Source organism: Typopeltis vanoorti, chromosome 20 (genome assembly GCF_054136105.1).
Source record: "Typopeltis vanoorti isolate ZY-2024b chromosome 20, IOZ_Tvanoo_1.0, whole genome shotgun sequence".
Taxonomy (NCBI): Eukaryota; Metazoa; Arthropoda; class Arachnida; order Uropygi; family Thelyphonidae; genus Typopeltis; species Typopeltis vanoorti.
In genome coordinates this window covers 82,259,639-82,285,636 of record NC_143568.1, presented here as the reverse complement: position 1 = coordinate 82,285,636, position 25,998 = coordinate 82,259,639, and the positions used below count along the sequence as shown (strand labels likewise).

Genomic DNA, 25,998 nt, shown 5'->3' with positions numbered 1-25,998 from the left:
TATATAGAGACAAATGCAAGAATGCTAAACACTGTGTAAAACTAGCTAAACAAGTCATGGGAGCTTTGGCAAGAATATAGAAAATAAATATCAAGAAGGTGGCAAAATATTCTGGAGGTTGTTGAAGAAGCTTAGGAATGGAGGAAAGAGTGGTGTAAAAGGAGTTAGAGATGATAAAGGCGACATGAAAACGGTAGAATAAAGATATCCTTGAAGTATGGAGTAATTACTTTGAAAAACTGCTAAATGAAACAAGCAGTGATGACAGCACAGTGGTATAAAACACTGACCAGGCATGCAGTCAGGAAGACATATCCATACGTGAAGTAGAAAAAGCAATCAAAGGCTTGAAATGTGGAAAGGCAGCAGGAGTAGATATTTGACCAGACCACTATACAGTGGCTGCACTGCATAGTTCAGAAAGCCTGGACAGAGGGACGAATTCCTGATGATATGGGTACTATGAGAGCTCTCATAGTACCCATATAAAAAAAGGGAAATAAAACTGAATGTGAGAATTACAGAAATATTTCCCTACTGAGTGTTCCTGGCAAGATCTATGCAAGTATACTTGAGAAACGCTTGAGAAGAATTGTGGAAGAAAAGCTTGGTGAAGAACCAAGCTGGATTCAGGCCAAATAGAGGCTGTCAGGACAAGATCTTCACTTTACGACAAATAGCCGAGAAAGCATGGGAATATAACAAAGATCGGTATTTAAGTTTTGTCGATTTGGAAAAGGCATATGACAAGGTGCCAAGAGAGAAGCTATTCAATATGCTACAGTTATACGGTGTCAATGGGGCATTATATCAAGCAATACTTAGTCTTTATTTGAGGTGTAATTCAACAGTTAGAATTGAAGGAAGTACAGGAAGACTGTTTAATGTTAAATCTTGTGTGAGACAAGGATGTACATTATCCCCTCTGTTATTCATTATCTATATGGATCACATTATGAAGGAAAGTGGTATTAAACATGATATCAAAATTGGAGATGTTAATGTTAGCTCTTTGCTTTATGCTGATGATATTATACTTCTAAATATATCCGCTACAAGTCTGCAAGATTCTCTGACTAAATTGAATAGCTGTTGTAATAGATATGGTATGAAGGTCAGCAATAAAAAGACAAAGACAATGAAAATAGGCAGAATCATTGAAAATGTCAACTGCGTTGTGAGTGGAGAACCTGTGGAACAAGTAAAACATTTCAGCTACTTAAACATGATTTTTAGTGAAGATGGTAAATTAAATATAGAAATAGACAACAGAATCAGCAAAGCTGGTATGGTTGGAAGTCAACTGAATAAATTCATATGGAATAAGACAGAAATTAGTCGGAACACTAAATTAGCTGTATACAAGACAGTGTTCAAACCAGTTTTAACTTATGGATCTGAGAGCTGGGTCAGAAGTCAAACACTTGACTAAAGACTAGAGACCGCAGATATGAGAGTCCCGAGAAAGATTAGAAGATTGAACAGATGGCATCAATGGCAATATCATATTAAAAACGAGGATATTAGGAAAGAACTTGACATTGTCAGCATCCAAGATTGCGTTAGCAGAGCTAATCTCAGGTTTTATGGTCACTTAAACAGAATGGGCGAGGAAAGATTAGCAAAACAAGTGTTCTCTGCCAGGTTGGCAGGAAAATGACCCAGAGGAAGACCAAGATATAGGCGGATTGTTATGGTACAAAGTGCCTTAGATGATAGAAATATAAGATCTGATAATGTTGGAGTCTTGACAAGTAACAGACTAATTTGGAGGAAAATTGTAGATAGGCAGTTAGTAATGATATAATTTTTTTCATGTAGTACTATCATATCCTGTACACCCCTTGAGGGTACTTGGCAGGAATTAGATGATGATGACGAGAGATTTTTAAAATTAGTCTAAAGTTTCAGATCATGAGCGAGTTAAGAAAGTTATCTGAAGTCACAGATATGAGGGTTCATTCTTCTAATTATTTTCTTCAGAGAAAAATTAGAAGACTGCAGAGATGCCATCAATGATCCAATAATATTAGAAAGGAACATGAATCTCTAGAATTTAATAAAATGCATGAAGCTAACTGAGGTGGTATGATCACTTGTACAGAATCGGAGAGACAGCAAAACAGGTGTTTAATGATAAAATGGGAAAAAAAAAATCCAGAGGATGATCATCAAGATCTAACTGAACTGATTCTTAGTAGCCTAAGGAGAAGATCAATGTTAGACTTGACAATATGAGAGGCCTGGCAAATAAATTAATTTGGAAGAAAATTGTGATAAGAAGCTTACAATACTGTAAACTTCTTATCAATAGTTTACAGTTGATAAGAAGTGATTACACATAGTATAATACATAGTATATGATATGTCTAATACGCATGTCTCTTTAAATGTCTAGTAAATTCTAGCTCTTTAGCTGGATTGCTTAAATTCTCGAATTATAGAATAACAGTAATTCTTGTAAATGCCGCAAAAAAACTTTGAAATTTTCATGTTTCACTAATAACATATTTTGAATGTTATTCCATGTTAGCAACACAACAAAAGTCCAGTGCTGTTAGTATTCCTAACTGTGAAAATATCTGAAAATGAACATGTCAGAGTATTACATTTATCACTATGCATACTGATATATGTTATAGTACATCACACTATGATCATAGTATGCATATATCTAGCTAGCTATGACCGTTATGCGATCCATATGTCCTTAAGGATCGCATCATTGTGTGGTCCTTCAGTCTATGGACTGATTGGCTGTAGCACACCATTCTCACCATTTGTTCCTCTCTTCAGCAATTCTCTTCATTTCTCCATATCTTCTTGTTCCCGAATCTTCACATAGTTGTTTGTTCTTGGTGTCCCTCCTTGTTCTTTTATCCAGGATTTTTCCTTCTATTACTGTTTTGAAGAAATTGTTATGCCTTAGTAGGTGTCCTATCCATTTGAGTCACCTCTTCTTTATGGTCTCCAATATACCTCTTTGTTTGCCAACTTCTTTGAGAACTTTGTTGTTGCTTTTCTTTCCATCTCACTTTCATTCATTGTCTCCAGCACCATATCTCAAAGAACTCTAGGTATTTCTGATCTTGTTTAAGGAATGCCCAGGTTCCTATGCATAATATGCGACTGGTCAGACGAAAGTCTTTACTAGTCTTTTTCTTGATGTTAATTTGTTTTGATGTGAGTATGTAATATTTATTGTAAAATGCTTTTTTTGCCTGTGCAATTCTTGATTTCACTTCTTTTGTGCAATGTGCATTTTCTGTGATCAATTGTCCCAAGTATAGGAAGGAAGTTACTTGTTTAATGGGTTTATCTTCTATTCTGATATTTGCAGTGAGGGGGTTTCTTTCCTTACCTTCTGAGGTTCACATTTCAAAACACTGATCTTCTTCTTAATTGTCTTTTTCAGTGTTTAAGACTCTGAGTCATAAAGAACTGAAGAAGGCAATTAAGAAGATAATCAATGTTTTGAAATGTGAGCCTGCAGAAAGATGCTTCGAGTTCTTTTGACAGAGAAAAGAACCAAGCTGAGATCAATTGAAGCATGAAACGAGTCTCTATAACATGGTGGAGAGAAGAATTCTTGATATTCTGGAGACATCTCAAGAAGATAGGGTAAGAAATTTGAAGAACTCTTCATGCAGGTGCCAGGAGCTAGAAAAAGAGGCAAGTCCCATGGGAGATAGCTAAACCAAATTCCTGATATTACAAGACTAAGGTTGGAGTTGAAAGTTTATTTTTCACTTGGTTAGACTATAATAAATTTAGTTTAATCCTTTATCCAAGTGTGAGCAAACAAAGTTTGCGTCTGAAAGTATCTTCAGGACTGGGGTAAGGTGGTACAACACCAGGGAACTCGTTGCAAAGGTGGAGCAAGCTAACATCACTCCTATCTCAGTATCTCCCATAACGCAAAACACATCTCCTTGCGGATGTGCATAATGTTATGCATTAAGGGAAGGGTCACTACCCAGACCAGTTTCGACCTTTACTGAGGTCTCTTCAGTGGGAGCCAGGCCCAAGTGGAGATACCAGGCAGAAGCATTAGCAAGGTCATCTCTACCTATAGGAGTTGCCAAATGGTGAGCCACCTTTTTATTAAATTACTCTGGATTTAGAGAAAGATGTTAAAAGTTTATTTTTCACTTAGTTTTGTTTGCTCACACTTGGATAAAGGATTAAACTAAGGTTGGAGGATGCACTTTGACAGAAGAGAGATGGAGAAGACTAATATATTGGGTCACAAGTGCTCAGCCATGGCATGACTAAGAGAGATTTTTAGACAGATGCCATGTGCTGCAAACTGCTTTTTGTTTTCAAATAAAATATAAAATTCAAACCTGAACAAAAAGCAGTTATAAGCTTAATTCTTAACTAGTATACTCAAGTATTGAAGCATAAAGTATCTCAAAGTGTGCACATACACAAAAAAATATGGAGACACTCATTATCTCTAACATATGAAACATTTCAGTGAAACTGTGCACCATAATGCTCAGTTGTATATGTGAAAAGTTTATTATTTGCTCTAGCACAGTGTTTCCCAAACTTTCAGTACTCGCACATCCCTTTAAAATTTTAGCTACACTATGTATCCCCTGAAGCAAAGGCAATCTGAGAGATGTTATATTCATTATAACCACTTGAACAAGAATAATTATAAATGTATTTATTTTTTAATATTTGCATTATAATAAATTACAAACACATGAAACTTTTTTAATTATTCAATACAATTTAGTTATACAAATCCAATATACATACAACTGAAATGAAAATCATAAAACTGAATTTTTTCAATAATAAAAAAGTTTAATGAGACAAATCAAATTTGATGGAGAGTTTCAACTGAATGGTTTGAACTATTTCAATTGAAACTTTTAATGCAAAGGGTTCAAACCTTTTAGACACATTTTGTTTAAAACTTTCTTTAGATTTTTTAGTAATTGAAAAATGAATTGTAGAATATATTTGCACTTATTTGTAGCAATGCAATGATAAAATTATAAAAGTAAAAAAGTAATCAAAATTATAAAAAAAATGCCTTGTACCCCTTCAAGATCTTTTGTGTATACCTAGGGGTATGCATTTCACACTGGGAAACACAGTTAAAGCATAATGATGCCAATTAATCCAATTAAGAATACCAGAAATACTTTGTATTTTTTGAACTGTGCAAATTTAAGTTTTTTTAAATTATTTCAGAACTACTGATCATATTATATTAGTATTCATGAATAAAAATCCTGAATTTTATCCAAGAATACTAATATATTGGTAAATAGCAGTGAGGAACTATGTCCTAAGACTGTTCACGGTCCACCCCAGCACAGCAGCTTTTCCCTTCTTCTATGTCATATGAATTTAATGTTTCCCACATGGACAGGTCAAAATTGTAAACCACTAACCTGAGTGCATGTGCTACATGAACAGGTCCGTACCAATCACCAGGTTTTCGTCCATAAGTTCTTCCCAAAGATACCAAATGATGAATAGAAAAAGGACTACATGGTGAAGAATTGTCTCCAAACCATCTAATAATTCTTCTGTGTACTTTGCTACTTTCCTGAGATTGTGAATCAGAGAGGCACCAATCTATAAATATACAGTTGTTGTATTTGATACACTCAAAAATCAATGACTTATTTTCAGTTAGTCAAACTTATGGTTTTCTTTATATATTTGTAAAAAAAAAACCTGTATATTAATCATTAAAGCAAAATATTCTGATACTATGTCTTAAAGATAACCCAGTAGCTGAGGATGGTCGACAAAGGTTTATATGGGAAAGTCATCTGTAACAAATATCTTTTTTATTAAAACTATTTCAATTATGACTAAGTTAGATGGTTTAGATGGAAATAGCAAGGATTTTTTCTACAAAACTTTTTTTTAAATCCCCTCCTGTAAATCAATTTCATCTGCAGATAAATGCATCTAATATGTGTAACAGACTATGAACATAGAGGTATCTTATTAAAATCAAGTTCTTGACAGATAAGAAAAACCAAGCAATAAAAGTACTTTTGCAATGATTACTATCAGAATCAATTAGCTGTAGTAAATATTTTTATTATTATTTTATGTCAATACCACTCATGAAAGATGTAAACCTGTAACACAGTAGTGGATGCCTTAAGAGTCACGAAAAGATTTTAAAAACTGGCAATCCCTACATGTCATTATTAAAATTATTTAATAAAATAATTATCATTAAATTTTCACACAGATTTTACGCAGAATTTCTGAAAGTGAAATAACTAACAGAAAGAGACAAAACAGTAAGGTAGTGAATAAATTTCAGCAGTGAAAACTAGTAAATTAAAAAAATAAGTGAATATGCAGAAGTTACTGATTTGTCATCAAAAGTAGTTTTACTATGTTGATTTAGTGAATTATTTTAGCATGTTACAATATTTGATGAAATCCATCAAACTGATAATGAATAAAATGATATACTAATAGTATAATGAAAATTTACATCATTTATATACCATTAACCATTTCTATGATGTTGATTAATTGAAAATCATATTGTATAAGAGTAGATTCATGATAATTAACATCTTATGTCATTTTTCACTAGGAACATTTCAATCTACCATGCTTATGCATCATAGATGAATGCATGAACAGCTATGTCATATACTGGCAATGTCAGCTTTTTATTATTATTATGCAGTTAATATCAGAAATTCCTATTCGTGCTAAAGTACTCTATAAAGATTTACAGAGATGATGGTCAAACTGTGCATGACTGGAGTAGCTCCCTTGGAGTTATGATTTATTCAATAGACATGAAAGGATGAAGGTTTATCTGGTTTTGTTACTGAGAGGGTAGTGGCTATGTTCTGTAATTTTGATTAATTTTAGGAGAATTTCATTAGGAGGAAAATGAAAGGGTGCCTTTAAATTGGGAAGAGGCAAGATAAGCATTGGGACTATTAGTTGGGAAAGGGGTGGATACAGAAAGAAAGAAAGGTTGTCTCTCTCTCTTGATTAGAAAGTACACTAAAATTTGTTTTTCTTTCTTTCTTAAATAGAAAGAAAGAAATGCAGAAATTCAGTTTCTTTAAGAAAGAAATTCAGTTTCTGCATTATGTCCTGTCTTTTTATATTACTGTGGATGCTGATTTCCCAAGCTAGACTATCATTCTGATCTTTCCTTGAAGCCTTATGGTGGGTAGCTGTCCCCATCCATAAGTCAATACCCAGTCAATGTTGCTGGTTAGATGTCTGAGTGGATAGCATTTCTGCTCTCCAATACCAACATTGTGATTGTAAATTAGAAGCCTGAATGGCTTTAAAAATTTCCACGTTTGGTCTCTAGAGCAGGTTTTTAGATTATCTAGCCTTTAGCCCATAAACTATACTAATGTATGGTTTATGGGCTAAAGGCTAGATAGGAAATGGATTTTATTCAATTATTAAGGGATAACTATCTGAAACAGCATGTAATTGAAAATACTAGGGGGTGTGAGAGTGCTTGACCTGGTAATTGCATCTCAAAATTTGACTGTAATGAATATGACCATGTTGCCACCTATTGGTGAGAGTGATCATAAGGTCTTGACCTGGGAGGTGGCTAAAGGTGTGCAATTTGCGATTAAGACAGGGTATATGTGGAATTACCGTGCTGGCAAGTATGACAAGCTTAGGAGATTGCTTGGATCAGTGCCATGGCATGTACAACTGCAAGGGCTGGAAGTCGATAGAGCATGGGAAGTGGTCAAAGAGCATTTACAGGAGGTTATGACTGATTGTATACCTAAGGTCCGAATAGTGAAACAAGTAGGGGTTAAATGGATGAATAACACCATTAAGCTTGAGCTGCAAAAAAAGAAACAACTATGGAGGGAATTTAAAGAAAGGGGTGACCTGCAGGCACACGAACGGTATAAAGTGCAGGCTAGAAGGGTAACAAGTGTGGTAAAAACAGCAAAAGCCGATTATGAAAGGAAACTAGCTATGCAAGCAAAAGAGAATCCCAAACAGTTCTTTCAATATGCTGTAAGCAAGAAAAAAAACTGTACACGGCAAAATGATTTTAAGGAATGACGATGGTAAAGAGTTCACTGAACCAGTCAATATAGTGGAGTTACTGAGCGAGCACTTTGCAAAAGTATATCATCCAGGTGGTGATGTTGAAAAAATGAAGGAACCATTAGTTTATACGGGAATTGTGATGAATGAAGTGGACGTGAATAGTCTATTACAGAACCTTAAAGTGAATACATCTGTGGGACTGGATGGTATACCGGCACGGGTCTTGCATGAAGCGGCTAAGGAATTATCAGTGCCCTTGACCATGTTGTTTAATCTGAGTCTCGGGTCTGGCTTGGTCCCGAAGGCGTGGAAAGAGGGGAAAATAGTTTCACTGCATAAAGGAGGATCCAAGACTATGGTTGCAAATTACCGACCGATCAGCATATCAGGAGTCGTTGTCAAGGTCTTGGAGAAAGTAGTCAAGGGAAAAATACAGGAATGGATTGATGAAAATGAGATACTGTACAGAGGACAGCATGGTTTTGTGAAGGGTAGATCATGCCTCAGTAACTTGCTCAAGTTTTATAACAAGGTGACGGCTGAATTGGATAAGGGAAATGGGTTTACAGTGATACTGCTGGTCCTGGCAAAGGCGTTTGACAAGATACCACATGGAATTCTAATCCGTAAACTACAACATATAGGAATGGATATAGGATTGGTGAGATGGATAGCTGGGTGGTTGATGGAGAGATATCAAAGAGTAGTTTATTCAGGAGTAGAGTCCAAAAGACAGCCTGTGACTAGTGGTGTGCCACAGAGTTCTGTTCTTGGACCACTGCTGTTTAATCTGTTCATTAACAATATAGGGAAGGGTCTAAGTGGGACAGTTCATTTGTTCGCTGATGATGCAAAGTTGGGTAGGGCGATAGTGAATGCAGAAGATGTCAAAGTCTTGCAAGATGACTTAGATAGATTGGAGTTCTGGACTAAGGAGAATGGATGTCAATTTAATGTGACAAAATGTAAGATTATGCATTTCGGAGTGAAAAGATTAGCAGCAGTATACCACATTGGTGGAACTGTACTCCAAGAGATTGATGAGCCCAGGGACTTGGGAGTGTTGGTGGATAGGGAGATGAAGTTTAGGGGGCACATTGCGAAAGTAGCTAAATCAGCTCATCAACTCACTTGGTTGTTGAAAAATACCTTGACGAGCAGAGACAAGCAAGTTATTGTACCTCTGTACTGAGCCCTGATAAGACCTCATCTCGTATACTGTGCCCAGATTTGGTCACCTCGGTTCCTTCTTGATGGGGAGGAGGTGGAGAGGATCCAAAGGCGAGTGACTAAGATGATAGCAGGTCTATAGAATGAACCATATGAGAACAGATTGATGATTTGTGAGTTGCAGAAACTGGCTGATAGGCGGAAAAGGGGAGATATGATTGAGACATTCAAATTGCTAAAAGGATTCTATAGGATTAATTCAGAGGATATTTTTGAGATCAGGACTGGTGGTGGGAGAACTAGGGGACACCCATGGAAGCTGGGCAAGAGCGTGGTTAGCAGGGGTGTTAGAGCTGGGTTCTTTACTTTTAGAGTGGTAAATGAGTGGAATAAGCTGCCAGAGTCTGTTGTGGGTGCTATGACAGTGAGCGAGTTCAAGGCAAGGTATGATAGATACTGTGAGAATGTTGAACAGTTGTGTGAACATGATGTTTAGGGCCACCCTCGATGAGTCTAAGGACTCCCTGGAGTAGCCCGTGATAATGATAATGATAATGTATAGTAAGTTTACAACCTTTTGTGGATGGAATTCACATCACTATTACTATTACAAAAAAGTGCAAAATAAGAAAAAACTTCAAACCAATGGCAATGCAGCAGCAAAAAAAAAAAATAGGTGGGAAGCATATTGGAAAAATAAAAAATAATGTGTGTATATATAGTATGGGAATCTTGTGTCAATTTCACACAAGAAAGGTTACAGAACCTATAATATTCCAGTACTGTAAAGGTAAGGAGAACAGGAATAGCAATACAAAAGGAACACATTTCCTTTATTAAGATATACTTTTTTTTTATTGTGCTTAAGGGTCAAAGCTATATATCTGAGAGGAGACCTCCACATAGCCTTTAAAGAAATGCGAAGAACTGACCGGGGCTTCTGACCCAATGTCCAATCCTCACCTTCTCGTGGTGCACCCTGTTGAGTATCTACCTGGATACTGAATGAACAAGAATAGGCTGCCAATTTGGGATTTAGCGGACCAAATTGTATTCTTATTGGCTTAAACCAAAATACAAAATGATGGTACAACATGATAAAATTTCATGCCGGCTGGGGTGTTGCCGCGGTTAAACAAGGCCCCGTTGTTTTCGCCAGGGAACCAGGGCAAATAGCAAAAAGTCAGCTACTGGAACAAATCTGAAAACACACCCCAACTCAACAACACCGGAGTTAAAGATCGGTACTATCAACATAAGAAGATTGAATGGCAAAAAAATGGAGCTAGCTGAGGAATTAGATAAGTACCAGATCGACATAATAGGGGTGACTGAAACAAAAAAGAGATCTTTCTGAGCAATAAATACAAAATATTATATTCAGGCAATGACAATCAAGGAAAAGAAGGAGTAGCCATAGTATTCAACACTAAATATGAGGCTAATCTTCTTAAATGGCAGTCAGTCTCAAGTAGAGTGATATGGGCAAATATGAGAATGGTGAACTGGACAACGAGACTCATTTATGCCTATGGTCCCACAGAAGGTTCTACAAAGGTAGAAGTGGAGGAATTTTTTGATGCTTTAGAAAAAGCAACTGACACAATGAAAAAGGAAAAGTTGGTCCTTGTTGGAGATCTAAATAGCAGAGTAGGAAATGATTGTCAGATATACAAAAATATGTCGGAAAAATTTGGAGAAAAGAGCAAAGCTAATAATAATAATGGCATATACCTGTTGGATTTCTGCTCAGGACATGGATTGGTTATTACAAACAACATGTTCCAACATAAAAATGTGCACAAATTCACATGGAGAGAAGAGGCAAGGAATAAGAAAAGTCTCATTGACTATGCTATTGTTGATAGTGATGTGTACAGAGGATTTGAAATTGGAAGTGATCACTATTTAGTCTTGAGCAGGATAAAATTGAATTTCATATTGAAAAGAATAAGATGTAAGAACGTTTTAAAGATAATAAAAGTTGAGCAGCTCTCAGATGTGAACTGTAGACTAAAATACACAAACATTATTCAAGAAAAAAATGAAAGAGAGTTTGAGAACAGCAACCAAATCTTGGAGAGTCGGTGGCAAGCCTTGAAGAAAACACTGATTGATTCAGCCAGAGAGGCATGTGGTGTGGTTGTCTGCAAGGATAGAAAAATCAGATCTCTATAGTGGACACAGGAAGTTAGAGGCAGTGAAGGAAAAGAAGAAAGCATATCAAAAGTTCCTGGTAAATAAGTCAGCTTGTGCTCTTAGAGAATATAGAGACAAATGTAAGAAAGTTAAACACTGCGTAAAACTAGCTAAACAAAATTCATGGGAGGACTTTGGCAAGAATATAGAAAATAAATATCAAGAAGGTGGCAAAATATTTTGGACGTTGTTGAAGAAGTTAAGAAATGGAGGAAAGAGTACTGTAAACGGAGTTACAGATGATATAGGTGACATGAAAACGGAGAGAAAAAGATATCCATGAAGTATAGAGTAATTACTTCGAAAAATTGCTAAATGAAACAAAAAGTGATAGCACAGTGGTAAAAAAAACTCAACAGGCATACAGTCAGGAATACATATCCATACTCGAAGTAGAAAAAGCCATCACAGGCTTGAAACGTGGTAAGGCAGCAGGAATACATGATATTCGACCAGAAATGCTGAAGTATGGTGGTATAAGAGTCTTACAGTGGCTACACTGCATAGTTCAGAAAGCCTGGACAGAGGGACGAATTACCGATGATTGGAGTAGATCTCTCATGGTACCCATATATAAAAAGGAAAATAAAACTGAATGTGAGAATTACAGAAGTATTCCCCTACTGAGTGTTCCTGGCAAGATTTATACAAGTATACTTGAGAAACGGTTGAGAAGAATTGTAGAAGAAAAGCTTGCTGAAGAACAAGCTGGATTCAGGCCAAATAGAGGCTGTCAGGATCAGATATTCACTTTATGACAAATAGTTGAGAAAGCATGGGAATATAACAAAGATCTATATTTAAGTTTTGTCAATCTGGAAATGGCATATGACAAGGTGCCAAGAGAGAAGTTATTCAATACGCTACAGTTATATGGTGTAAATGGGGCATTATATCAAGCAATACTTAGTCTTTATTTGAGTTGTAAGTCAGCAGTTAGAATTGAAGGATGTACAGGGAGATGGTTTAATGTTAAATCTGTTATCACACAAGGATGTACATTATCACCTCTGTTATTCATTTTCTATATGGATTACATTATGAAGGAAAGTGGTACCTGATATCAAAATTGCAATAAAAAGCAGCAATAAAAAGACAAAGACAATGAAAACAGGTAGAATCGTTGAAAATGTCAACTGCGTTGTGAACGGAGAACCTATGGAACAAGTAAAACATTTCAGCTACTTAGGCACAATTTTTAGCGAAGATGGTAAATTTAATATGGAAATAGACAATAGAATCAACAATGCTGGTATGGTAGGAAATTAATGGAATAAATTCATATGGAATAAGAGAGAAATTAGTCAGAACACTAAATTAGCTGTATACAAGACAGTGTTCAAACCAATTTTAATTATGGATCTGAGAGCTGGGTCAGAAGTAAAACACTTGATCAAAGACTAGAGACCGCAGATATGAAAATCCTGAGAAAGATTAGAGGCATGAACAGATGGCATCAATGGCAATATCATATTAAAAATGAGGATATTAGGAAAGAACTTGACATTGTCAGCATCCAGGAATGTGTTAGCAGAGCTATGGTCACTTAAACAGAATAGGTGAGGAAAGATTAGCAAAACAAGCGTTCTCTGCCAGGTTGGCAGAGAATGACCCACAGGAAGACCAAGATATAGGTGGATTGATACTGTAGAAAGTTCCTTAGATGATAGAAATATAAGATCTGATATTTTTTTTTTTTTTTAAATGCATGAAATTCTCTGATTCCAATCTTTGAGTTTCTTATTCAGTTTTAAAACAATGTGGGATTTAATATCCCCTTAATTTAAATAATGTTTATATCGCCGAAATGAAGCTTATTAGCTCTTTATATTTAAGTAACTTAATGGTTGCACCTGTTTGGAAACTCGTATAGCAGAGTATATAAGTTCTTTTTGCTATACGCTATTATTAATTTGGTTTACCTACTCACTGATGAAGCCTCAAAAAAGGCTGAAACCAGTCTGGGTAGTGACCTCCCACCATAATGTAATAACAGCATACATTTCCTAGGAAATGTGTTTTTATATTATGGAAAATACCTAAGAATAGTGATCAGAACTTTACCGACTTTGCTGTGAGTTCTCCGGTATTGTACTACATACTAGGGTCACTTGCATTAGCTCACGCTAGTGGTCGCCGATACTTTATAGTTTACTATATTCGGCATGAAACTCTCCAATTCCAATCTTTGAGTTTCTTATTCGGTTTTAAAACAATGTGGGATTTAATATCCCCTTAATTTAAATAATGTTTATATCGCTGAAATGAAGCTTATTAGCTCTTTATATTTAAATATGATCTGATAATGTTGGAGTCTTGACAAGTAACAGACTAATTTGGAGGAAAATTGTAGACAGGAAGTTAGTAATAATGTAAATTTTTCATGTAGTACTATCATATCCTGTACACCCCTTGAGGGTACATGGCAGGAATTTGATGATGATGACTTTTTTTATAAGAGTTGCAGAAACTTCATGCAGAAGACTATGTCAAAGAGTGACAGAGAGGAAACTGACAATATTAGACACGATGCAATGCTTCCTAGATAATCACAGGATAATGAACATGCAGAATAAAAATGCATAATCCTGAAAAATTTTAACTGTAGAGAAAAGATGAGACATTTTTGTCATTTTTTATTAACTTTTATTCAGTCTGTCTATGAAGTATTATGATCCACCAAGATCAAATAAAGGAGACAACTATAAGCAACAACCTAAGAGTTAAAAGCAATGCTGTCAACAATAAGTAAGTTACTGGGAATTTAGATGTTTTTTTGTTGATATCAGGAGAAAGTGCAAACAGCAAATCAAAATGAAGGACTCTACTCAGTAGTGTTAAATTCATTTAACACTGGTGGAGTTCTTGTTAGAAGAAAAAAGCATGCATTCTACTCAAATGTCTGATAAATTTTAGTAAAATTATCGAAAAATGTAAATTATGTTACTGATTTTTCTGGGTGAATATTCGTCTATGTAAATATACATTAACATAGCACATAATTATATACCTTTATCATGTGAGATCAGGTACTAAGAAAGAATACAAGATAGGTTTCTGTTAAATCTTAACAGAACCCTATTAAGATTTAACAGAAACAGGAGAACTTACTGTAATAAACCACAAAAGTCAGAACAATTAAAAATAATAATTTTATTATTAAATAAAATATTACTATAACTGCAGCAAATTTTTCACAGGATAAAGCTAGTGCAAGAAATATCTACATGTGAAAACTATCTGCTTCACTTTGGTAAAATAAAGCCTTGTGACAACAATATAATATACTTCCAATATAATAATATATTGTCAGGTATAATATAATTCTACTATAAAATTTTTTCTTTTGGTTGTTATGGGTTTGAAATAATGTGCAAATATTAACTATATTCCATGTTAAAAATTTTGAAAAAAAAAAAAAATTATAAACTTCATACAGTACTTAGTAGTTCAAGTTAACAATTTCAGTGAGCATCCTTTGTTTTATAATATTCCTGTTGATGTAAATTTATGTATACAGTGGAATATAGTATTTGTTACTATTTTTCCTATTTGTTATTACAGTTGGCTCTCATACAAACTCATGGGGATAGAACAGTTTGTTATAGTGAATAGTTTGCCATGGTGAAGTTTCTTTCTTTTGTACCTATGAGTTTCTGGTTAGGACTATTTAGTAGTTTGTTATAATCATGTTTACTAGCAAGTCTAGTATAAGAATAGATATGACATCTGGGACATTTGAGTATCCTATGCAGAAAATAATAAGAGTACTATATCACAGCACTGTTACTATACTTTATCAGTGCTTCCAGCTAGCTTGTTATAATCGCTAAGAGACAACAACATACAGCTATAATAATATTAATGTTAGAATTTTAACTGCACCTCATTAACATATTGTTAGTACAATATGTTACCGGTATATATCAATACTTGAGGTAGAAAAAGCCATTAAAAAAACAACAACATGAAATGTGGGAAGGCAACTTGAGTAGATGATATTCAACCAGACATGTTTAAATATGGAAATATGAAAGTTTTGCAGTAACTACACTGCATAATTCAGAGGAGCTGGTCAGAAGGTTGAATTCCAGATGACTGGAGTAGAACTATCATAGTTACCATCTATAAGAAAAGGAATAAAGCTGAATGTGAGAATTACAGAGGAATTTCTTTATTAAGTGTTCCAGGTAAAATTTATACAAGCTTCTTGAGAAGAGGCTGAGAAAATTCATGGAAGAGAAACTTGAAGAAGAACAAGCTGGGCTCAAGCTAAACAGAAGATGTCAAAGATCAGATTTTAACTTTATAACAAGCAGTTAAGAAATCATAGAAATATAACAAGGATCTGTATCTAAATTTTGTAGATCTGGAAAAGGCATAAAATAAGGTGCCCAGAGAAAAGCTTTGCAAAACACTACAATTATATTGGGTTATACAGAGCAATACAAAGTCTACATTTAAGTTATAAGTCAGCAGTTAGAACTGAAGGAAATACAGGAAGATGATTTGATCAAAAATCAGGGGTAAGACAAGGATGCACATTATCTTCAATCTAATTCATCATTTATATGGATCACATTATGAAAGAAAGTAGCATTAAACCTGACATTGGAATCAAAGATATAAAACTTAGCTCTTTGCTTTATGCAGATGATGTATTCCTAAACACAACCAGTGCAAGTCTCTAGGATTCTCTAACTAAATTGCACAACAGCTGCAACAAATTTAGCATGAAAATCCACAATAAAACTATGAAACTAAGCAGGAACATAGAAAACTACAGCTGCACATTCTCAATGGAGAACCTATATAACAAGTAAAATATTTCAGTTATTTAGACATAGTTTTGGTGAAGATTAAATCTGGACATAGACAACAGAATAAGCAAAGCTAGTATGGTGGGGAGCCAGATGAATAAATTTATATGGAATAGCTAAAACATTCTCAGCTAGCAGTATATAAGATGGTGTTCAAACCAGTTTTAAGTTATGTATCTGAGAATTAGGTTAGAAATAAAGCACCTGACCAAAGATTAGAGACCACAGATGTGAGGTGCTGAGAAAAATAAGAGACTCAACAGATGGCATAATCATATTAAATGTGAAGATGTTAGGAGGGAACTGACATTGTTTGCATTCAAGAATATATGACTAGGGCTAATCTAAGGTGGTGCAGTCACTTAAACATAATAGGAGCAGAAAGGTTAGCAAAACAAGTGTTTGATGCCAAGGTGGTAGTGAAAAACTCCGGTGGAAGACCAAAGGTCAAGGCAGATTCATTCAATCAGAAAACAGTTGATCGGAGATTAATAATAAAGTAAATTTAATCATGCAGTGCTGTCATCATAGCATGAACACCTCTTGAGGGTGGTAGAGATATAAATTAAATTAATTTGAAATCTTATGAAATAAGATTTCATTAGGAAGAGATATCTTTTAGTATCATTTTGATATTGCATTTAACAGCAAATGACTCTAGATAGTGAAGGTCAAAAAAATATTTCGAGAAGAAGTGTAGAGAAATACCAGAACTTTCTGAAAGGATCAAATGTTGCATTCTTGTTTGCATGATACAGCACTAGTGCACTGTCACCTCAAGCATCCCTAAAGCACTTTTGCTTTTCCAATGCTCCATGTCCTTCATATAATGATGCCTTGGTCAGTCTCTTCTTCCTTATAGTTTTTATGTGATGATCACATTCTTCCATCCTGCTCTTAGCATATGCTTTAAGAATTTCAATTCCTCCCCCCTTCCCAACCTCATTTAGTAAACTTCTTTTGGTTCATTTTTTAAAGGTTTGTTTCAGACTTTTTCTTTCTCTCCAGAAAATCCACATCATTGAGAGTGAATCATGTTAGACACAGCACATAACTTTATTGAAAATTAATAAAAAATATTTTGTACCAAAACTAATAGTATATCAGTGTGGAATAAAGAAGAACCAAAAAAGAGACAGAATACAAAGCACATATCACAATCAGTTAATGTATAAAATCAAGTACTGTGTGCTAGAAGATCCTATTAAACAGACAATAAATCGTTTCCAATATTTACATAGGATAAGAATCTACCAAACTTTCAGAATAAAGAGGCAACCATTCTCTGATTTAAATCAGGATGGTGTAACAGGACTTTCTTAGAAAAGGCATTCATATTTAAAACTACTTCTATGAAGAAAGTGAATAGTGTTCCAAATGATACTGCATTTGGTCTCAAAACAGTGTTTGCAAGACGACTTTAAGGAATTCTATGTAGTACTGATGTTCTCTGATCCCCCCCCCCCCCCCACAGAATGGCCTGTCTGTCCAAAGTATATCACATTATATTCACATGTAGTCCAATAAACATCAGCAAGAGAAAAAGATAAAGTTTGTCTTTTATAGTCAATTTTATGGAAAGAAAAAAATAACGATTAGCAAAACATTACTAATACACTGAATACATCAAACCTCAAAATTCAGATCTCATGCAACACAGGGTTGAGGCTACCACAGGTTGTGGTAGCCTCAACCTCAACAATGATGTTTGGTTTATTCATTGAAGCAGTTTTAAATAGGAACATCTTTTCAAAGGAAGTTCAGGTTTTGTTACATTATCCTAATTTACATCAAAATGATTGCCTTTTTATCCCAAAAGACTGATTGGTGTATGTGTTGTATTCTGTCTCACTTTGAATTGCTTTTCTTTTTGTTCCACACCAATGATTTACTGTTAGTTTCAGTATGAAATATTCGTTTGCTAATTTTCAATGAATTTATATACTGTATCCAATGCAATTCACTATTAAAACAAGTTAGATACAGTATGTAACTTACGTCAAAGGTTCGATTAAAGCTAATCCAATTAATTCTTTTTCATAACTATATCTCAGAGGAATCAGGTCTCCATCCATTATTTTTCTATTAACAGTTCATGATTTCAAGGTGTACAATAATGAAGAAGAGGCACAGCAAGTTTTCAGTTGCAATCTTGTAATTAGAGTGACTTTTCTGTTAGTACATTATTTCATGTCAAGAAAGGTCATTTTCTGGATCTCTATATTTTTAGATCAAATTTATAATATGTCTCTGTGATAATTAAATAACTATGCTTTGCTGATTTTCTTCAATCTCAATGAGATGTACTGTTTCTACATATCGTTATTTTCTTCATAAATAACAAATTTCCAAATGAGATGCCTCTTGTGTTTTCATTTCTTACATGTCCATTCCCAAGAAGACTGCAAAAGGCAATGGTGATAATACACATCCCTAGCAGATTTCTCATTTTATATCTATCCACTATGAAAATGTGTTCTTTATTTTATTACAGACTCTCAATTTCAATATAACAGGAGAAATTTTTATGAACTTTTGTTATGGGGGTGGGCACTGAATGAATCAGATAATTCATCTATTTCATTCTCATTATTTTGCTTTTAGGTCTTCTCTATTATCTGAACGTAGATCTTTAGTATATTTCTCTTGACATTCTAAAGATATCTGTTGCTTTGAACAGTATACACTGTTTTTATTTTTTTACACATTTGAGTTTATGTTCCTTAATTTTACTGCATTTTGCAATATCATGGCATTATTTTGCCCTGAGTTTACTGACTTTTGCCATTCACCTAGAGATAATGGAAAAACAAAAAACCCAACAGTGACATGTTTTGATTAATATGGAGTTGGTCTGCTGTGGGTGTCTAGTACTGCCTGTATACTTCAAGGGAAAGCCTCTGCCAGCACTTGGAACTCAATAGGAGAAATTTTACACCATTCAGAAACCGGTCCATTCACCTTTGTTCTTTGGAGGTGGGAAATGCTGCCTGAGAGCTCGCTCCAAAATGTTCCATGGGATTTAAATCTGGTGATTTAGATGGCCATGGCAGATAGGACACCTCACTATCATGTTCCACAAACCCCTGGGTAACAACATTTGCACGATGAACAGGAGCATTATCCCGTTAAAACATGTCTAGCTGTGTAGGAGAAAAGTGTGTCAACATGGGATGAAGATGATCACTTTTGATTGGAAGTTTACACTTTCAATTTCAGCTGTTCTGATCAAGCATCCACTTTACCTTCTAGTATAACAAATGGACCCAAGTCATGCCATGAGAATGCATCCCCCAGGCCATTACAGAACCACCAAAACCTTTCACAGGTGGAAATAAGCATGGTGGCTGGTAAGCTTCCTTTGGCTGATGCCACACAGGTATTCATCCATTTGCAGCAAAAAGTGTGAATGTGGATTTGTTAGACAATATTGCATCCTTCCACTGCCTGTGATCTTTGCATCATTGGATGCAATGACATGCACTGACAGGAGTGATCAAAGGCTTGTGTAAGGCAACCCGACTGTGATATCCAATTCTGCGTAGTTCCCGGCACAGAATTTTTGTTGAAATAGGTTTCTCATGACCAGCATTGAATTTTTCACACAACTGCTCAGCAGTAGTCAACCTAATTTTTGTGGTATAGTAAACTAATGCTTGAACATCCTTCTCTTGCATTTTACTGTTGATGTTTGTCCTGTCGACTACCATGCTGACATAACCTTAGAGACTGTTCTTCGTGACAGTCATGCCATGTGACTGATCAAGTGGACCCAATAATAATTCCACAATAACACCCCTGAAATCCTCTCTCGATTTCATTCTAACTTGCAATAAATAGTGGCAGGCTTCCATTCGCTTCATACACACATACCTAGGAATGTTGGGAGTATATTTGCATATCAGTTACATCTGTGGTGCATCATAGATGCTGCATTGCAACTACCGATAACATGACATAGCTCAGTGTTTCCATTTTTATGTCCATTACCTCATTATATTTCTGAGTTATTTCTTTAAAATTTTATACTTACTTAGATCTTTATCTTTTTTTAAATTAACTTGCAGTAAGCAAGTTAATTAAAAGCCACATTACTTTCTTATCTCTTTTCTCTAGTATATTAGGTCTTCTGATGTTTAGAGCATTACAGGAAAGCCTCGCTTAACACGAATTCAATATGCATGATAATCAGTTAGCACGATTGAGTGAAATGATACTATTTCCCACTTTAAGCTAATCAGTTAGCGTGATTTTTTTATGTTATGCGAAATTTTTTGTGGCCAATCTGCAGTGAGCAGAAAAGCTGGAAGTCATTAAGAAACAAAGTCTGGCTAGTAATGTGCGAGACCTGGGATACAGCAAGTCTACAATTCGGACTATATTAAATAAGAGCTAAAAATACAAAGAACAAGGAAAAGTTGCTACTGCTTCTTTAAGCATGCAGATCACCTGAAATTGAAGCCATTTAATGATCGAGATGGAGTGTCTTCTATCACTTTGGATTGAAGATTATAACCAAAAAAGAATATCTCTTAGTACAGGGAATATTCAGGCAAAAACTCTCAATATATTTACCTCATCGATCCATTACCTCAAAAGAGACCAAATTTCAAGAGGGATGTGAAAGCTTTACCACGAGTTTAGCATGGTTTGACGTTTTAAAAATTGAACTGGATTGCATAACGTAAGAATAACTAGGGAATCTGCTCATGCTAAAGATTCTGCAGCCAAGTTTCCTGAAGAACTGCAAAGGATAATTTTGGAGGGCGATTATGACAATCGTCAAATATTCAACGTCGACGAAATTGACCTCTATTGGAAGCATATGCCAACAAAAATTTTCCTAGCTAAAACTAAAGCATCTCAACCAGGATAAAAAATATCTAAAGATCATCTTACGCTTTTATTAGGAGGCAATGCAGAAGACGACTTTAAACTCAAGCCTATGTTAGTTTATTGTGTGCAAAATCCAAGATCTAACATTATTGAAGAAATCAGCACAACTGGAAAAGAACTTAAATTCTTGAACTTCATTATCCAGTTCAAAAATTTAATGAACCGGATAATGAAGATGTGAGAAACTTGCTCGATTCCCATTCAGAACAGTTAAGCAAGAATGATCTCCTTCAGCTAGAAGAATAGCGCAAAGAAGAAGAAAATGTTATGACTAAGAAGCTAACTGCAAAAGAACTTGAGCTAGTTTTCATTCACCTTGAGTATACTAAGGAAATTTTGTTTGATGGTGATTCTGATATGGAACAAAGCTTCGAAGTCTGCCAAAATCTAGATTAAGCGATTGCCAGCTATCGCAGATTGCATGACAAGATGAAAAAGTTGACCACTATTTAAACATCTTTACTTAATTTTTTTGTAAAAAAGTAGCTCAATCAAATGTTTAGACATTAAATAAAAATTTAAGCAATTGATTTTTATTAACTTTGATGATTTTATCCTCCAATATAGCTTATACTGTAATTTTTTTCCAAATTTACACTAACTTATTGATGAATTATAATTATTCCTATTGTTTATTGTATTCACTTAACGCGATTTCGATTAGCATGCATTAATTGATGGATTAATTAATCACGTTTCCTGTATTATTTTCACAATGAAGTAATTATTTAAATCAATTATCCTTTTCTAAAGAATGTGATATTTAATAAATTTACTCAAATATACAATATACTGAACTGTATTTTGTCATTAAAATCATATTCCAGCTTGTTGGAAGTTAAATATGGAAGGTAAATATGACTTCTTCATTGCTTCTGCCTTAGTATCTCCACTTCTAGGTCTGGCTCCCACTGACACTACCTCAATAAAGGTCGAAACCGGTCTGGGTAGTGGCCCTTCCCTTAATGCATAGCATTATGGGAGATACTGAAACAAGGAGTGATGAGAGCTTGGTCCACATTTACCACGAGTTGCCTCAGTACTGAAGATACTTCAGGTGCAAACTTTTTGCCCTCACCTGGATAAAGGATTAAACTAAATTCATTATATTCCAGCTTGTGTTTACTTAATTGAATATACTAACAAATGGCAGATGTGTTGCAAAATCAAGATAAAAAAAATGACTAACTTTTCACCCTTCTTCTTCTGGGACCCTGCAGCATTTAATTACATATGTGGGTTGCATTATGTACGATGCTTACATATTTCATGCAGAAATATCACATTATTATTAGGATTGGATCCATATGTTTTATTGTACTTTATTTCTGTTTTTATCAGGATTGAAGGTCACTTTAGGTAAATTATTCTGTAAAAAAAAAAAAAAAAAAAAAAAAGGTTGTAGACCAGTGGCAGCCGGTGAAAATTTTAAGTGGGGGTGCTGCATATAGAAAAAACACTTTTTTTCCCTAATCAATAACGAATTTATTAATAAATAAATTTACATATTAAAAATTGCTTTACTAAAAATATTTCATCCTCACCACGAACAAAAACCAATAATAAATGTTTCGTATCAATAGCAATGACAAGTGCAAACAAATATCAGCGTTAGATTGCAGTGCATTTGTTTTGTGTAACAATAATTGAAAAAATATAATTCTTTTCATATTTTCAATAGTGACACTCATCATAATTCAACCTTGTATCTATAATAAATAAATAATTATATATTATTTTAACAAAATAAAATAAGATTTACAAAAAAATAGTTCATCATGAACACGCACCAATAATAAACGTTTCATATCTTACAGAAATAATGAGCGCAGGCATAAGATACACTGCCCAAGCGGCAGTGTATCTAATGATGTAACATGCAATGACAGCAAACGAATATCGGCGTTAGATCGCAGTGCATTTGTTTCATGTAATGATAATTGAAAATATATTATTCTTTTTATATTTTCAACAGTGACACTCATCATAATTCAGCCTTGTATCTATAATAAACAAATAATTATATGTTATTTTAACAAAATAAAATAAGATTTATAAAAAATAGTTCACCAGGCACACGCACCAATAATAAACATTTCATATCTCACAGAAATAAGGCACGTAAGCTTACTAAAAATACACAGCCATTTGAGCAGTTACAGTTGGGAATAACGTAACGTGCAATGACAAGAGCAAACAAATATCGGCGTTAGATCGCAGTGCATTTGTTTCATAATCTAAAGCATTAATCGAACAATTCCAATTATTAACTATTCAATCAATGTTAAAACATAAGCTGTAACCTTTAACATGTTGTACTGCATTTATATAATGTTGTAAGCATTGTTATTTATAAACACAAACAAAATTTAATTTTTTCATTTGTTTTCTTGGGGGTACTGCAATGTCGCAGTGCTTATGTACGGGCCGCCACTGTTGTAGACAGTCTAGTCCTAAATGAGCATATCTCTATAAAATAGATGTTCACTCTGAATCCCAGTAATGTATGACAAGTCATGTGCATAAGTGACTGCAATTTGAAATTACTGTAACTCTCTCCAGAGACCCGTTTCTGTAATGTCAAAATCCCACATTAAGGCTGCCCAAACCTATTAAGTCATTCCTTCAATTCCATTGCAACTGGGGTAGGGGGGGGGGGGGGAATTTGGATCATGTCATCTAAATTTTGGAACTTTATTGCAAAGCTGTCAGACAAACATGTAGAGTATTTGTATGACTCGCAAGTATCTAGGATGGCAAGCTACCAGTAATTTATCTAATCTTTTACATTCCACACGTTTTGTGTTCTCCCTAATACATTTGAGTGTTTGCCTGATATGAATCACCTCATAACAATGCAAGTCTTGTACCTTCCTGGATATTTATTTTATTTATCAGAAGATGCAGCACTGCTAGAGGCAAGAGTAATAATGCGACTTCATTTACGGACCTAGAAGTTAGCAAGATTGGCTGATATAATCATTAAATATGGAGCACATGAACGGTGATAATTCTAAACATGAAATCTGAAATGTTATGTTACATGATATACTAAATCAGAGATAATGATACATGGTTTCAAAATAAAACCTTTAAATCTCAAATAAAGTCTACCAACCTCTTCCAAGAAAATGGCAAATTAAGGACTGGGCCATTATCATCTGCCCAGCTCTTAACATACAGCCCCAGCCACTGTCAGTGGTGAAATCTGAATCTATTAAAGGCGGGAAGTTATAACGATAAGTAAGCCATAATCGACTTCTTAAATCTTGTTTAAAGCGTGCCTTAAGAATACTGTGTGATGACTTCTGGTTAAGCAAAGATTCTTCTTCATCTACAAAAAATAAATAAATAAAATAAAATGCAATTACATGACACAAACAGTTCTGTATTCCTTTTGATGGTCCAATGAGAAATAATTATGTCACAAATTATGTCATTAATCTCAAAACTCTACAAACAATAACTTACCATTAATAAACCATTACAGATTTATCAATTGTTAGTAATATGAAATAATTGATGGAATAAATTATCATGTACTAATAACCATATGATGATTTATCGCCAACAAAAAAAGCAGTTTTGAAAACTAATTTGAAACTTTTTTTTTTTTACGTGATTCTTATTTTAAGATATACATTAATGTAGAAAATATAATATTCAACTTTTTTTTTTTTTTTTTTTTTTTTTTTTTACAAAGAAAGAAAATAATCGAAAATATGTATAACAGAAGTGCTTTGATACCACATCAAGGTCATGGGAGATCTACTTAAAACATTTTTAATCTTACCTTACGACAGGGTTTCCCATACTGTGTTCCACGGAAAGTGAATAAGTGTTCTGTGAAAAATTATCAAAATTAATATGAGCTTGGAATGATTTTAAATGCTGCAACAAGTTCAAACATGTTTGAAAATCAGGAGCTCCTCACTTTGCGTGTGGATTGTATTAAGGCCAGTGCACGTTGGCCTTGAGTTAGCCACCTGCGGTTGTCAATGCCTCCGAGTGCGAGTGAAGTATGAAGGTATTTATTCTAGGAAATATGCGGTCACAAGCAAGGTCAATGCGATGCAATACAGCTTGCTTCGGCGATAGCGTGCACTTAGCTTTACATTGGATGTATAAGACCGATGATACTTGACTCTAACCAAGGTATTCTGTTAAAATTTCAGGATTTGTGAAGTGTTCCATAGTAAGAAAAGTTTTGGAAATGCTGCCTTATACTACACATAAATTTTTGCTTTTATATTCATAGCTATTTCTAAATGCATTATACTAATATTTCAGTAAATGGAAAGAAATAACTAAAAGTTGTAAATCTCATGAGGTTTGTATAAACATTTTGTTTCCTTAAAGATTAATATTTATTGCTAAAGCGATTTCACTATTCTCAAATACATTTATGGTGCAAAAAAAAAAAAAAAAAAAAAAAAAAAAAAAAAAAAAAAAAAAAAGCACTGAACGTCGACATCCCCCCCCTTCAGTACATGTGATATGAGATATGGCATTCAACTATATGCACATTAATAGATGAGCACATGTAGCATCTATGATATTACACTTAGCTATAGCAATGGTGTTGACGTTGGAAGAAAAGACGTTTATTGTTGAGCATTATTTGCATTCATACGAAGTTGGAAGAGTAAAGCCTACAACATGTTTGTGAGCAGTTTATTTATCGTTTCCATAAGCATGCCCCAAGCAATAGCATCATCATCATTGCCTTAATCAAGAAGTTCCGACATACCAGGAGTGTTCTGTCGCAATGCAAAAGGCATTCGGAGAGACCATGAACTGTTAACACAAATGTAAATCACAGCGTGTATTGAAACAAGTGTTATATAGTCTCCAAAACATA

General features: G+C 34.4%; 1 protein-coding gene across 2 annotated transcripts in view; it reads right to left on the bottom strand.

Annotated features, from left to right (window-relative positions):
* The window catches only part of LOC150095602 (cysteine protease ATG4C-like), a 158,926-nt gene that overhangs the window by 95,617 nt on the left and 37,311 nt on the right, over positions 1–25,998 (bottom strand). For both annotated transcript variants that reach the window (XM_090409877.1, XM_090409878.1), the window contains exons 3-4: positions 24,256–24,471; positions 5,415–5,601 (exon numbers count right to left, since the gene is read on the bottom strand). In XM_090409877.1, coding sequence (XP_090266003.1) covers positions 5,415–5,601; positions 24,256–24,471 — 403 coding nt within the window. The remainder of the gene's footprint in view (positions 1–5,414; positions 5,602–24,255; positions 24,472–25,998) is intronic.